Genomic DNA, 15,265 nt, shown 5'->3' with positions numbered 1-15,265 from the left:
ATACATGAGATGCCTAGCTTGAACTCATTACGCACACATTTAATATTTGCACTGTTGCCAAAACTTGTAAACCTGGTTCCAGCACTTTATATCTAAAACCACGGAAAAGGGTTTTATCTACTTCTCAATTTTTTCCCCAGCAAATTTACAAATCTAAAGACTAATAACATTGTTCTTGGCGTATCAGCCATTAAGCTAATGAGTTCATTCTGCATTTAGTTTCCCGAATAATGGCTGCGGATTATATAAGAGTATATCCGTAGACTGTTGGGGGCTACAGAAGAAAATGATGTTCCTTTCCAATTTATTGATTGATTGAGTTGGTGTTTTAAGTTCACTTTATACACAGTAAGGCTAATCGGGGCTGGTTCTACAGTGTAAAGTGGGATCCGAACCACTATGAGCATCCACCGGATATCGAATCCGGAACCCCTTGATTACAAGGCGACGATGCTACCATGCACCACCAAGGAGGCCCTTGATCCTTGTCTTTCCAAGACATTATATATATATATATATATATATATATATATATATATATATATATACACACACACATACATATATAATGTATGTATACAGCATAGGCCTATATGGTGTATAAATAGTTTGTTAATTTATAATACTTTGATAGAAAGAATTTTACGTTTGGCACCCCCCAAACTGCTCAACCTAGCTACGTCCCTGATCCTTGGTGGCCCGCGTGGAAGGGAGGCCAGCAGTCGGTAGGTAAGCCTTGGCCCAATATTGGGCTGTAGCGCTATAGGGTTTCGTTTTCTTTTTTCGGGGAAGGTGGTGGAGTAGTATTTACCGTTTCCTCCTCACGAAACTCTTCTGCATCCGGTGTGTCATTATCGTCATTGGCCTGCTCGACGTTGGAAGCCGTAGGTCGAGGTTGAAGCGAATCCTGAAGGAACTCCAAATGTCCAGCCCAGGGCCAGTTCTGATAATTGTTTGGCGCTCCCAGTTCCTCCCTTTGGAAACTTGAGGTATCTCACGTAGCTATGTCTCAAGTTCTTCCACTTACTTTTAACTGCATCACCTAGAAGAACAAACGGAAATATGCTATAAAATATGTACAAATAAAATGTCACAACTACATTTACAATTTTGTAATAATTATAACAATTGTTTATTATATTGTCGTAGTTTATTGTTTCTTTATTTTCTTTTAGGTATTTAGTTCCCCCTGCAGGTGCTCTTGGCCCTCTGGAAGAAATAATGCGAGAAAGACGTGAAAACTAATTTCATTTTGGGTATCCACTTGTTCAGCTACTCTTAGGTTGTCTTGCTTTCTTTTACTTTCATGTTTGCCCCCCTAAAATTGATTTCCGTCCAAGGTTGGGGTTTGGGCAATGCCCTCTGCCCCCTTGTGGTTGCCCCACTGCACCCCTTTCCACGTAGTTGCTCTGACAGACAATTTTGCCAAATTTTCAGAAATTTGTAGTTCACGGGTTCCTGTAGCTGCTCTTGGTGAGTTTAGATGACGAGTTTCTAATTTATTTAACAGCCGGCTTGAAAAGAAATTGGACAACTTTGTCACATTATCAGGATTTTTTTCAAACGTGCTAATCAAAACATGTAATTAAATCTACATGATGTACTCCACATCATTGTAATCCGAATGTACTTTCCACTAAACTCAGAAAAAATACAACGCATACATGCGATAATTTTGCGAGTAACAAGAATCTATAGCAGACTTCCGTGGGTAGCATACCTCATTACAGAGCAAGGGTTCCTGGGTTCGAATTCCGGCATGGGTATGTGTGTTCTTTGTGAGTGTCCATCCATCAATTTCATTATATCATCACTCATCCTCATCGTCGTGATTACCGAAAAGTAGCAGGAAGCGACGGTAAATAACAAAAATAAAGCAAGATTTGTGATTGATTTAGTTTATTTTACTTCGCGTTTTGTGCCTCTTGGCTAATTTGCGAAGATGGGGATGAGTGATGAAATGATGAAATTGATGAATGGACATTCACAAACAACCAAGCCCGACCAGGATTCGAACCCGGGACCCTTGGCGTCGCAGCGCGATGTGATAACCACTTTTTTTTTTCAAAAGGAAATACCCCCTACACGGAGGTATCCCCAACCATTCACACTTTTTCTCACTTTTACACTTTTCATTTCTTACAGATTCTCAGTTTCTTATCACCTAGACAAACACAAATATCCATGCCTTACCCGGGACTCGAACCCGGAACCCCTGGCGTTGTAGCGCGCTCAGCTAACCACTCCGCCACGGAGGTCGACACCACTCGGCCACAGGGTCGGGCAAAAATCAAGCAAGAGTCTGTATATTTTCAGTTACCGATATTTTCTTTCTTCATTGTAAAATTATTGCGTAATTTATTGCTTTACTCTTATGTTATTCCCCCAGTTCTCTCGCCTCTCTCCCCTCGCGGCCCCACGCGCGAGAATGCTCTACGTTTCGTAAAGTGAGAGGGCGGCATCCCACCACATTTCTCTCCAAGTTGCGTATTCCCCCGCACGGTGGCGTGCAAACCTCACAATTGTCGCGAAAGAATTAATACAGAACCGACTAACCAACGATCTATAAGCAATGGAATATTTGCAATTCAGACAATGTAAAATCTAATATATAAATGTTAATGTAATGTTTGTTCACTTGTGGTTATACACGGCAGTGCGGCGTCCGTATCGTCCTTATGAGTAGCCGCCCCTGCTTGTATTAGTTAAGTACCTTAAGTTAATAATTAAACACGTATTTCAAATTCAGAAACATTTCATATGTAAAAATGTACCAAATAAGCACATATTTGAAACATTCATAGCATTGACTAACAATTCAGTGAAAATATTTGAACATTTCGGAGCGCCCCTGAAAGTCAATCACGGTGCCCCAGGGTGCCGTGCACACACTTTGGTAACCACTGGTTTAAAGCGTATACTAACGTCTGTTCATCGTCGTCATTAACATATGTAACCGTCGCCGCCTTGCAATCGAGGTGTCCCGTGTTCGATACCCGGTCGGATGCCACTTAAAATTGTAGGTCCACTCCCAGTTGGTCTTACTGTGCATAAAGTGGACTTAAAACACCAAATCAATCAATCAAACATATTTATCATCCTTGATCTTATGCTTTGCACGAAACGAATCGTTCCAGAAGCAGTCTTTTGGAAGTGAGTCGCTTGTATGTGTGCAAATGGTAACAAACGCCCAGACTGTGTCCTTTGCCCGTCCATGCATTCGAGTGAATTGATCAATTACAAGAACTGTCCGATGAAAAAAGAATAACAATTCTCTTTTAGATATATTTATATGTTTTTTAAATGTATCTATTGCAAACAAGACTACTTACTGATTTACCCGAACAAGTGGCTAAGAAAGTGCATGTTTAGTGTGTGCTCTTTAGCCACTTATTCGAGCAAATCAGTAAGTAGTCTTGTTTGCAATACACACCTTTGCACACGAACTCGCTCCTGAAAGATGACCGGCCCAAGACTATAATTGAGTTCTAGCAGTGGCGTGCGGTGCTAAATCAGGCAGGGGAACAGGTGACCTGCACTTGCCCCCCCCCCCCCCACCTCCCATGCCTGTCGTAATATAATGCAGTAGACAAAGTAAAATTCAACCCTTACTGAAATGAACTAAATAAATATACGATACATGTTACAAATTGTCAGAAGTGACATACATGAAGCACGTTAAAATTATGACAATAACATTGTTAAAGCAAATATGATATAATGTAAAGAAAACATTAAAAACAAAATTGTTGATGCACAACAAAGAAAAAATAATGAAAGCAATTTATGAGTGATCAGCAGTGGCGTAGCATGGGCATTTCGGGTGGGAACGCCAAGTCCGAAGGAAAGGTCGGCCCTTTTTTGGTTAATAATTTACTTATGGAATTAGTCGCCACAGGTGTTGTTTATTTGCCTGAAGTCAGCTGGGTTTGCAATAAAGCATCATCATCCATGAAGTTTTTAGCTAGAAAATTAGATGCCTCACTATGCAACAAATGTTTTGAACTCTGGTGCTTTATACCTTTCGGCATGACACAAATCATTATAAAACCTACCTGAATCACAAGCCTCTGGACAACAGTAGACGTCATTGTTGTGAATGATCCAACTAATGATTGATTTGGTTTATTTTACTTCGCTTTTCTACCACTTTTGGTTAATCGCGAATATGAATATGAGTGATGATGATATTGATGAAGGGACACTCACAAAGAACACCCGTGCTCACCCCGGGATTCGAATCACGGGCCTCTGTCGTCTTGGCGCGCTGTGCAAAACACTCTGACACGGAGGTGGGCGGATGATCCAACTATCGTACACTCTACTAACATAACAGTGCCGATTAGTAATTCAGACCACTGTTTATTACGTCTTGAGAATGTTGATAAACATTTTAAAATAATTTTGTCCAGAGACCATTCGATGTTAAGAGTTTTTAAATGAATGCTAAACATTTCCATTGACACAATATTAAGCAGTTACATAATAACTAAAAAATAATAACCCGCAAAACTATTATTTTTTTATTATTATTAAGTGGTAGAGCAGCCACAGGCTGAACTTCTACCACGAGGACTTCAGCAACTTATTTGACAAAAACTGTGTTGATCTTTTAGTTTTTAATGCACATAGCTGTTCGTGCGATAAATTATACAATGCAGTGGCCATTAAGAAGTGCTATATTTCGGTTTGGTAAAGTTACGTCAGTCAATATTGCGTATTGTAGCAACACACAGCACGAGTGGCACGAGCGCGAAGAACCGGGTGGAAATTCTACCGCTGTCTTCTACTTCAGAAGGCAGGAAGGGTCACGTGAACCAATCACGTAGCCCTCTGCTCCATACGCGGGCGTAAGAGAGAGCATTTGGGCGCGTGCTTTAGAGATCCAAGCTTTCCCTCCAGAAAGGCAGCAAGGAATATAGGGTCCGTGCTCGGCGTACGGCCAGGAAAGGCATTTAAAAAAATTGCTAGAACGAGTGTTGTTAGTGGAGCGTTGCAAGCGGATCGCGAGAAATAGCTATTATAATGCCATGAAGGTCAGACATATATGAAATTAGTCAAGATTTACTTTATATTTACAGCATTTACGCATTTTTTAAATATTAAATCTGGGAACGCCGGGCGTACGGGCGTACTATAACGCTACGCCACTGGTGATCAGAGGAAATAAATGTTTGGTTGAATCCTGTTTCATCTCTCTATTTGTATATTACGTTGACATTTTTTTTGTAGAGTTGAGTATTCTTGTAATTCAAACGTCCTCAATGAATAATTACATTCAGATGACCGAATTTTTTCATGACGTCCGCTAGATTTTTAGAAATTGTGACAAAACCCGAACTGTTCCAAACTCCCTTCTCAGGAACAAACAAGGACAACAATAATTTGCTGCTGGAAGAGTATCCAGTTAATCATTTTACAGAATTGTAGTAACTTCGGGCACGTATGAAAGGGGGGGGAGGGCTGGGGCTCGAGACCCCCCGAATGTTTTCGGTTTACACTAGATAAAATGAGATTTTTTGTTTCTTGTGGTGTGGAATAAAATAATGTGACATTAATTTAAGGAGAAATAATTATCGAGGCAAGACGGAGAATGTTCTACGTATAACCCTATTATTGTAAATAGCAGGTATTCAAGGTGGGCATCAGGGGCTCGAGCCCTCCCCCCCCCTTTTCAGGATATTTTTCTGTTTACACTAGATAAAATTACGTAGGTTTTTGGCTTCTTGAATAATGTGATGATAATTCGAGATAAATAATTATCGAGACAAGACGGAGAATGTTCTATAACCCTGTTATTGTTAATAGCGCGTATCCAAGGTGGGGATTTGGCGGCTCGAGGGGACCCCCCCCCCACCAGTATTTTTTTCAGTTTACACTACATAAAATTAGGTTTTTGTCTTCTTGAATGATGTGACGATAATTTAAGGACAGAAATACTTATCAAGGCAAGACGGAGAATGTTCTATAATCCTGTTTTTGATAATATTGCACGTAAACTTTTCTTGCTCTTTCGGTGTTGTCGCAGCGAACTTAACACCATGTAGAGACTTGTCAGCATTTGGAAGCTGCACAACAAAGGTAGCGCCCCACGTAGGGCGATTCGTTGTAATTTTTAATCTGTGGAAGGCGCGAGAGGGAACGTTATTGAATAAGAGAAGGAGTCGTACTACTGGCAATATTAACGAATAGTTTTTATATACCCTCATTATATAGAATATAATGAAGGTATAAATACGCGGCTTCAATTTCGCGGTTGATCTGTACAACAGAATCTGTTAATAAGACTTCAGAGGTAAGTGTGGCAATTCATGCAGTCGATTAGTGATCAGTCAGTGTCCATTGGTTGCTTTATAAGATCTGGTGATTCGAAAATGAAAAGGACTAAATACCATAAAGTAACAAAGTCTACTACTAGTTCTAGTTCGGGTCCAAAGCTGAAGACATTGACGACAGCGGAACTTCCGGAGCATAAGAGCTGCAAACATAACATGGGAGGACAAGACACTAGTGGTGTTCAGGCTCAAATCAGAGTGAAATATTCGAGAACTGTCAGCGTCCAGTTTGCAGCCCATAGTTTGAATTTCGTGTTGTCGAGTGGATTGTGCATCCCGTGCATGTGTAACAGCTTCGTAAAAACACTTCTGATACATAGATGTTTTGATGCCTGATGACAAGAAATGGACAAACACACATACTGAGATGGTTCCGTTACAGCATGGAAACAGAGGAGTTGATAGGTAGAAAGTGTTCCGATTTCACGTTCTGATGAAAATGACAGCCTTAAACAGTGGCAACGATTTAGGGGATAGTTGCTCTCCATTTTTTGCCTGCACTATCACACTATGGCCTCTTAAAGCTAAGCCTTGTCTACCCCCGTTTTGGCACCCAATTGTCACCACTGGCCTGAAACATACAATTGTGAGGTTTTATCTATAGCCCTTTAAAAAAATGTGTTCAGCCCCCCCCCCCCCCCGAAATGATTTCCTGGATACGTGCCTGAGTAACTTGTTTGAAAATGCCTTGTGTATGATTTCGTTTTAGTCTTTAATCCAGTTAGGATATTATTGGTTTGCTGTCTTTTCTGTAAAGTTCAATTAACTAAAAGCTTCTGTCTTCGTCTTCAGCCGGTCGATCATACAACATTCGCAACCCTACGCTCGCAACATTCGCTTTCTTGTCCTGCCGCTGCGTGCGTCTTGGGCCTTGGCTTGGGGCTGGTGGAACAGATGGATGCGAGCTGTTCCCTCGGCAGCTATTTTGCAGCGTTTAGCGAAAGCATTTAGCAGACGCTTAGACTATAGAACATTTTTTAAGTTCGTTATGAATGACAGACGAAATTTTGCAATGAAATTAGGAAAATATGGACTTACTACACTCAAAACTATCACTACGACGCAATTAAACTTAAGCACATAGCAAGAATTCGAAGGAAAAGGAATTCGCTATGTCTCTCGCGGGGAACAGCTAGAGAGTAGGGATGGCCAAACGGATCCGGATCCGAAAAATCCGGATCCATTCGGATCCGGATCCAAAAGTTACGGATCTGGATCCGGATCCGAAAATTCCGGATCCGGATCCGGGTCTGAAAGTTTCGGATCTGGATCCGGATCCGAAAGTTCCGGATCTGGATCCGGATCCTAGAGTTTCGGATCCGCGGATCCGGATCCGGGTCTGAAAGTTTCGGATCTAGATCCGGATCCGAGAGTTCCGGATCCGGATCTGAAAGTTTCGGATCTGGATCCGGATCCGAGATTTCCGGATCCGGATCCGAGAGTTTCGTATCTCAATCCCATTATAATATTTCCACACCTTAAAAGGTATTATGATCTTCGATTACAAAGAAATTTTCGTTAGTCCTACAAGAATGTTTTTCAAGTTTTTTCCTAAAATACTTTGCTACGCATCGGCTAACACACTCGTGCACACATGTCAGAGGTGATTTTGTAAATGCCATTGAAACGAATATGTATTCATTCGAATGTATTGGAAAAGAAAACACGCATAAATGTGAGACATTCCATTCCAGGATGAAACCTTCAACACATATAACAAGATAGAAATGTTATACAAAAATTATACAATTGTTCTACAGTTACAGTTCTACATATTAAAATAAAACATTATAATATATGCAGTGTTAAATAATTACAAAGTGTAAGACTAACAAGGGAGGTTATTTAAGTATCCCCCTCCGATTTCCATGAAACTTGGCAGTATAGTGGGGCCAAAAGAAAGAATTACGTGTTTTTTGTTTCAGCTAAAAAACGGTTTTAGGGGGCAAAACCCCCTCAAATGTCAAGATGAAGACAAATTGAAGTGAGGATCTGACCCCTGTGTCCCCCTCCGATTTCCATGATACTTGGCAGGTGTGTGTATAAACGGGCCCAAATGAAGAAATACGTGTTTTTTTGTTTCAGCTAAAAAACGGTTTTAGGGGGCAAAACCCCCTCAAATGTCAAGATGAGGACAAATTGAAGTGAGGATCTGACCCCTGTGTCCCTCCGATTTCCATAAAACTTGGCAGGTGTATAGTGGGGCCCAATGGAAGAAATACGTGTTTTTTTTGTTTCAGCTAAAAAACTTGTTTAGGGGGCAAAACCTAAGATGAGGACAAATTGAAGTGAGGATCTGACCCCTGTGTCCCCCTCCGATTTCCATGATACTTGGCAGGTGTGTGTATAAACGGGCCCAAATGAAGAAATACGTGTTTTTTTTTGTTTCGGCTAAAAAACTATTTTATGGGGCAACCCCTCCCCCTCAAATGTCAATATGAGGACAAATTTAAGTGGGCATATGACTTATGTTCCCCCTCCGATTTCCATGAAACTTGGCAGGTGTAAGTATAAACGGGCCCAAATGAAGAAATACGTGTGTTCTTGTTTCGGCAAAAAAATTGTTCTAGGGGGCAATCTCCTCTCAAATGTCAAGATGAGGACAAATTGAAGTGGGGATCTGACCCCTGTGTTCCCCTCCGATTTCCATGAAATGTGGCAGGTGTATAGAGGGGCCCAAAGGAAGAAATACGTGTTTTTTTTTGTTTCGGCTAAAAAACTGTTTTAGGGGGCAAAACCCGTCTCAAATGTCACGATGAGGACAAATTGACGTGAGGATCATCTGACCCCTGTGTCCCCCTCCGATTCTCATGAAATTTGGGAAGTGTATAGAGAGGCCGTATGTCCCCTGTTTCTTCCTATGCCATATTTACGTGGTTTCGGGGTCAGATCCCCACTTCAATTTGTCCTCATCTTGACATTTCAGAGGTGGTTGCCCCCTAGAACAAATTTTTTGCCGAAACAAAAAAAAAGTACTTTTTATTTGGGCCCTGCAAGTTTCATGGAAATCGGAGGGGGAGACTTAGACCTCCCTTGTAAGTGTATTAATTAATTACAAATCGCGCACGCGCACACACACACACTATATATATGTGTGTGTATGTATATTATATATATATATATGTATATTAGCAGGTAACAATATGTTATGAGTACATTCTTACTTTCCAAAGAAGCGCATGTGGGATGGCAAAACGAATCCGGATCCGGATCCGAAAGTTTTGGATCCGGATCCGAAAATTCTGAATCCGGATCCGAAAGTTCTGGATCCGGATCCGAAAGTACCGGATCCGCGGATCCGGATCTGAAAATTCCGGATCCGAAAATTCTGGATCCGCGGATCCGGATCCGAAAAATTTTAGGATCCGGATCCTTAGGATCCGGAACTAACCGGATCCGGATTTCGGATCCGCTAGGATCCGGATCTGGCCATCCCTACTAGAGAGTTCAGCTTCCGTGGTGAGGATCGTTTACCTTCTCACGTGGTCGGAAATACTCGGCATCAGGCCGTAGAGGGATGAACGACGAGGGTAGGTGAAGTAAACAAACGCCCGGTCACGGTGAATGTTTTTCTTCGGCGTTACTTTTGGAAATGTCGATTTCGGGAGAAAGAAGTGTACTTATTATGTTAATATAGATAATTTAAATAGCTTCAATGGGCGATAAGTAGGAGGGAACAGCCTGTTCCCTCTGTTCCATGGAGGGACCGCCACTGAGTTATAGATATTACACAGAAAATAAAATTCTCAGTGTGGGTCAAGTAATTGAAAGCTACACACCGACGCACAATGCACTTAGTACGATATTAAGAGAAATAATAATAATAAAAAAATCTACATTATGCAACTATATAGCGCAGACCACCTCGAGACCCCCTAGACATGCCTTGCATATGCTGCGCTCTGGTGCCGAATGCAAGAAGTATTGCCGCTTGTATCAGGGCTCGCACCACCATGTCCTGTGTTCGCACAGCGCAGTGAACATTTTCGGGGTATAGTGGCTAACAGTCCCTTAGCTGCCAGTTTGATGCAACACGCACAGCAATCGTGTTCAACGCAATCCGTGGAACACCGTGGGAGTCAGTATTACCAACTATCAAAAAAAGTTATCAGACATGAAAGACGACGTGTCAGAGTAAATTGTGTGTATACTCGAGCATGAAAAAAGGATTTTTTCGAATAAATATATATGTGTGTGTGTGTGTGCATTTAATATGTACGTAATTTAAAACCTATACATGAGTGTTCACGTCCTCATGCGAACATCATCAGGCGACGTGCCTGAATAAATCTATGGAGCAAAATATAACATAAAAATAACCAGCTTCTTTTCATATCTGTTATAAATTATGCTACGAATGTTTATTTGATTAAAAAGTTAAGAAAATATAAAGACGAGGAGGGGGGTGGAATTCCCCTCTATAAAATGGATGAAATTAATCATCAAAGATATATGGGGAACAGGCGTAACAAGCAGAGGGAAGGGGAACTTGTGCCTCCATTCATTCAGGGATGAGGGTGCCTGAGCATTGAGTCAAACTCATTGCTGTTCAAAAGACGAATTGAATTGTAAGAATTAGACATCTGGCAATTACTTGAGTGAGAATTTTCACTCAAACCTTTGTCTGCCTTAAGCGTGCCGATTTCGCCTCTAACTAATTCTCCAATTGCAAGACACTGCTAATATTTGCATTGAGAAATCTTAATCAGTTTTGCCCAGTGATGTATCCACACACCCAAACAACCCAACCACCAAATTTTCAAAACAACCTCCTTAAAATACACACCCAATTTATGGTTATTTTGACTAACAATTACCTTTACACTTCTCCTAAATACAAACTCACATTCCCCAGATGGGAAATTCTGGATAAACCTCTGGATTTGCCAATCAAACAGTGTATATTACACATCCACAAAGTAGACCAACATAAACCTTTTGGGTTTATCTTTCTATCTGTACCATATCCATACTACGGATGGCCAAATGTGGATAAAATTTTATTTGGTACTCACGGTTTCTCCAAAGCTGTTTATTTGGTATGTTCTATTAATTTCAGTGGCCACTGGAACTTGTTGCATCGCACAACAAGTTACAATGAGAATGGTGGCAGTGGGCACCGAAATTAATAGAACACGAAAAAAGAAACAGCTTCGCGGAAACTGTGAGTACCAAGTTTCTCTGTCATTATTTACTACCACATCTTTTATTCCCATAATATGAATTAACTTAGTTGTTTGATAGTTCAAATAACAACTAAAATTCCAATTGTTAATTGTGAATCAATCAACAATAAACAAAGAAGATCAGTAGCAGATTCGCATAATAGCTGTATTCCAAACACATTTTTGAGGTGAACACAGAGTATCTATGGTTATTTATTTATTTATTTATTTATTTATTCAAAGTTTCAGATACAGCACTTTTAAGGCCATTTTACACTGAAAACTCTAACAAATAACAAGAACAAGTCAAGATGGTTTAAGGTAAAAACAAGAAAAGTTAAATATAAACATAAGGCATAAACAAGGAAACAAACAAAGATTTACATATTCATATTTAGGGAAGATCGGAAAATGCTTTCAGGGGCAAAAATGTCTATGTTTGTGGGTAGATTATTGTAGAACTGGGGCAGCCTGTGGAATAGAGCGTGCTGTATAAGAGAAAGCCTAGCTGTGGAGGTGTGGAACAATTCAGTGTTTCGGGTCGATCGAGAGGGAACTCTGAAGTTGAATTCTGTAAGAAGAAATTCAGATCTTAATTTCCCACTGATGATTTTATAGAAAAAATTCATATCGGCCATATCGCGTCGGGTCTGCAGTAACTGAATGTTCAAAGTAGTCAGGATGTCAGGTTTCTGAAGATGCCGCAAAGAAGGAATTCTATGACGAACAATGGTGGTAAAGAAGCTGAGGACGGAATCCATGCTAGAAAGATTTGTATTGGAAGCCATGGCCCAGACTGGAGAACAGTATTCGAGAATCGGAGAAATGAATGACTTGAAAAACAGGCTAAGAGAAGTTGGAGTATCAATTTCAGTGAATCTGTAGAGGAGGCCTAAGAGGCGCATTGCACTTTTAGTTGTAGCTGCGATGTGTTCCTTAAAGTTCAGTTTTTCATCTATGATAACACCTAGATCTTTTTGGGTCGCAACTGTAGTAATATAATTGTTTTCAAGAACATAATGAGAATGTATTTTGTTCTTTTTTAAAGAGACTGTGAGGGAGGAACATTTCTGTGGGTTAAGTTGTAGATTCCACTGCTTACACCATGTGACAAGTTCGGAAAGAGCATTCTGGAGAATCACAGCATCTTGCATGGTTGAGATTTCTTTGAAAAGTTTACAGTCGTCAGCAAACATGAGTATATTGACAGGAAGTGAGGAAAGTCTTTGAGGGAGATCGTCCATGTATAGGGTGAACAAGAGAGGGCCCAAGACGCTCCCTTGTGGTACCCCAGACAAGACAGGAAGAAAATCAGAAGAGGCGCCTGAAAGGGTGACACGCTGTGTCCGTGAGTGTAGATAATCCTGGATTAAGGAGAGAAATTTGCCATGTATGTTAAATCTAGTTCATAATTTGCGAATAAGAAGAGCATGGTTTTTGTCAAAGGCTTTTGAAATATCCAAATATATCACATCTAGCTGGGAATTTTTGGAAATAGCCTTAGTGGCATGTGAAAGGAGAACTGAAAGATTAGTCAAGCAAGAGCTACCTGGAAGAAACCCATGTTGGGCAGTACTGATATGCGGAGATGTAAATCTGAATAATCTGTCCTTAATGATTTTTTCACAGATTATAGACAGAGGTGACAGGAGTGATATTGGTCTGTATGATGTAGCACTATTTTTGTCTCCAGATTTGTGAGTTGTCAAGGATTTTACTAAAAGAGGTGTCAATGGGGGAGGGGAGATATGGAGGAACTCCTTAACATTATGAACTTGGAAAACAATAAAGGGTTCCTTCACTGATTTGTAAGGGAGGGGAAAGGATTAGTGAACAAGAAAATAGTGCATCCTCCTCATCTGACACTACAAATACCACATGTTTCTCTTGCATTGAATTTGCTATCCATATTCCTATGCATTCAAAATACATGAAGCAATGACAGAATGTGGGATTTGTGTCCCCAGCTTCTCCCCTCTGTACATGACACTGAATTTAAGTATTAAGACTGTGCAATACTAAATAGCAGTATTAAGCCTCCAAAACTGCTGTATGTGTTTATTGATATATTATTTGATTAATGTTTTTTGTAGGGCAACTGGCTTCAGAACAGGACTGTCAAGGTTATAGTTCATGTACAGAGTGTGTTTCATCAGCACTTCCTTGTAATTGGTGTACAATAGGGAATCTTTGTACAGTTGATCCTGGTGAATCTTGCAAGAATGATTACATCATATCAGGGGTTAACGTAAGTATTAACTTCTAATATGGTATAATAGAGGTAATTACAATATACAAAAGAAATATATCCAAATTATTGATTATCTGATAATTTGCATACTTGCAACTCTATATTAATATAATAATGGGTGAGGTGTTATAAATATGAGACAAGAACAATGTGATAATTAATAAATACTAGCAGAGATAGAGAACACATGTGTAATATTTTATATGTAATAAATTAATTAAGATAGTATTAATAATTTTCACAGTCATGCTGCAAACAGTAAATTTTAAACATGAAATACACTTTATAAGTGTGTACATGTGACCCTCTCAATTTATTCCCTACAATAATTGTATAATTGTGGAAGATATGTATATGCTTGCAGAACAGAATCAAATGAATAAAATAAGGATTCAATGGACAGAAGTGTAAATTTGCCAAAAGCTTATATCAAGCTGCAATGCAGCCTATTATAATGAATATTAATAATTGTTATGTTCTGATTTAATACATACATTTATTATTATTATTTTTTAAAATATTAATGATTATTGTCATATCCTGTCAAGTTCACAACTCAGAAGACTGCGATGTAATCTGATTATAAAGTAGCATATGATAATGCAAGGAAGCAATGCTGATATGTGTTCAGAGTTGCTGGTTTTCTGTAACTATTTCAGAGTAAAAGTCAATAAGTCTAAAATGAAACGTACAGGAAATATATATTTTTTAAAGTTAGCCTTTCTGTATAGTTGCACTTTTGTTGTTATACACTAACTTCAAGATTAAACATCTTATAGTACTATCAATTCTCCTTTAATGTCTAAATAAAATTATACTGTGAAAGCAATTTTACCTTCTTCAACAGCAAACTAATTCAAGTCGTCAGAAGGGTCCTGAGTTTTGTCCAAGGATAAGTTCAGCGCATTCCAAGGGATCTACAGAAATATTAGTGCCAGCGGGAACATCAAAAAATATTAATGTGAAGACACATTTTCTACCTGTAAGTAAACATAAAACAAAAAAAAAAGGTAAAGTGCTCCCCTGTGCTTAGCACCATGCCATGAAGGCACATAGGGGGTGTGGGAGTAACGCACCACACTTTCTTAATCCGGTCGTGAGTGGGGGTGATGTGATCAGCATCACACCCCTGACCGCCTTTACCCCCCAGGGTTTCCCCCAGGTACCCATGTCATTCGATGCTGGGTGGGCACCGGGGCTCCTTCCAACGTTAGAAAAGTTTCCGGATTTGAACCAGCTGGGGATCGAACCTGGGTCCTTTAGCATGGTAGTCAGATGCATTACCGACTGAGCCACCGTGGCTACTAAGTAAACATAAAATGCTCTCTTAATTACTCATGCAAATGTCCCATCATGGAATGAGAGGGCAAATATACAGGGTGTACCAGAAGTGATAGTGCAAACTGAAACAATGGAAAGTACACAATTGTTGAAGCAAAAATTCTGAGTAAACATGGGGTCACAAACAAACCGTGTGTGAGATAATTGCAATGTATGGTTACAATCCACCACTG

General features: G+C 39.9%; 1 protein-coding gene across 1 annotated transcript in view; it reads left to right on the top strand.

Moving 5' to 3' along the window:
- The window catches only part of LOC145981289 (plexin A3-like), a 33,350-nt gene that overhangs the window by 7,644 nt on the left and 10,441 nt on the right, over positions 1 to 15,265 (top strand). The window contains exons 2-3 of the mRNA XM_083114466.1: positions 13,594 to 13,748; positions 14,599 to 14,733. Of these exons, the coding sequence (XP_082970592.1) occupies positions 13,594 to 13,748; positions 14,599 to 14,733 (290 nt within the window). The remainder of the gene's footprint in view (positions 1 to 13,593; positions 13,749 to 14,598; positions 14,734 to 15,265) is intronic.

This window comes from Lepisma saccharinum, chromosome 2 (genome assembly GCF_977018435.1).
Source record: "Lepisma saccharinum chromosome 2, izLepSacc3.1, whole genome shotgun sequence".
Lineage (NCBI taxonomy): Eukaryota > Metazoa > Arthropoda > Insecta > Zygentoma > Lepismatidae > Lepisma > Lepisma saccharinum.
This window is presented reverse-complemented; position numbering and strand designations above follow the sequence as displayed.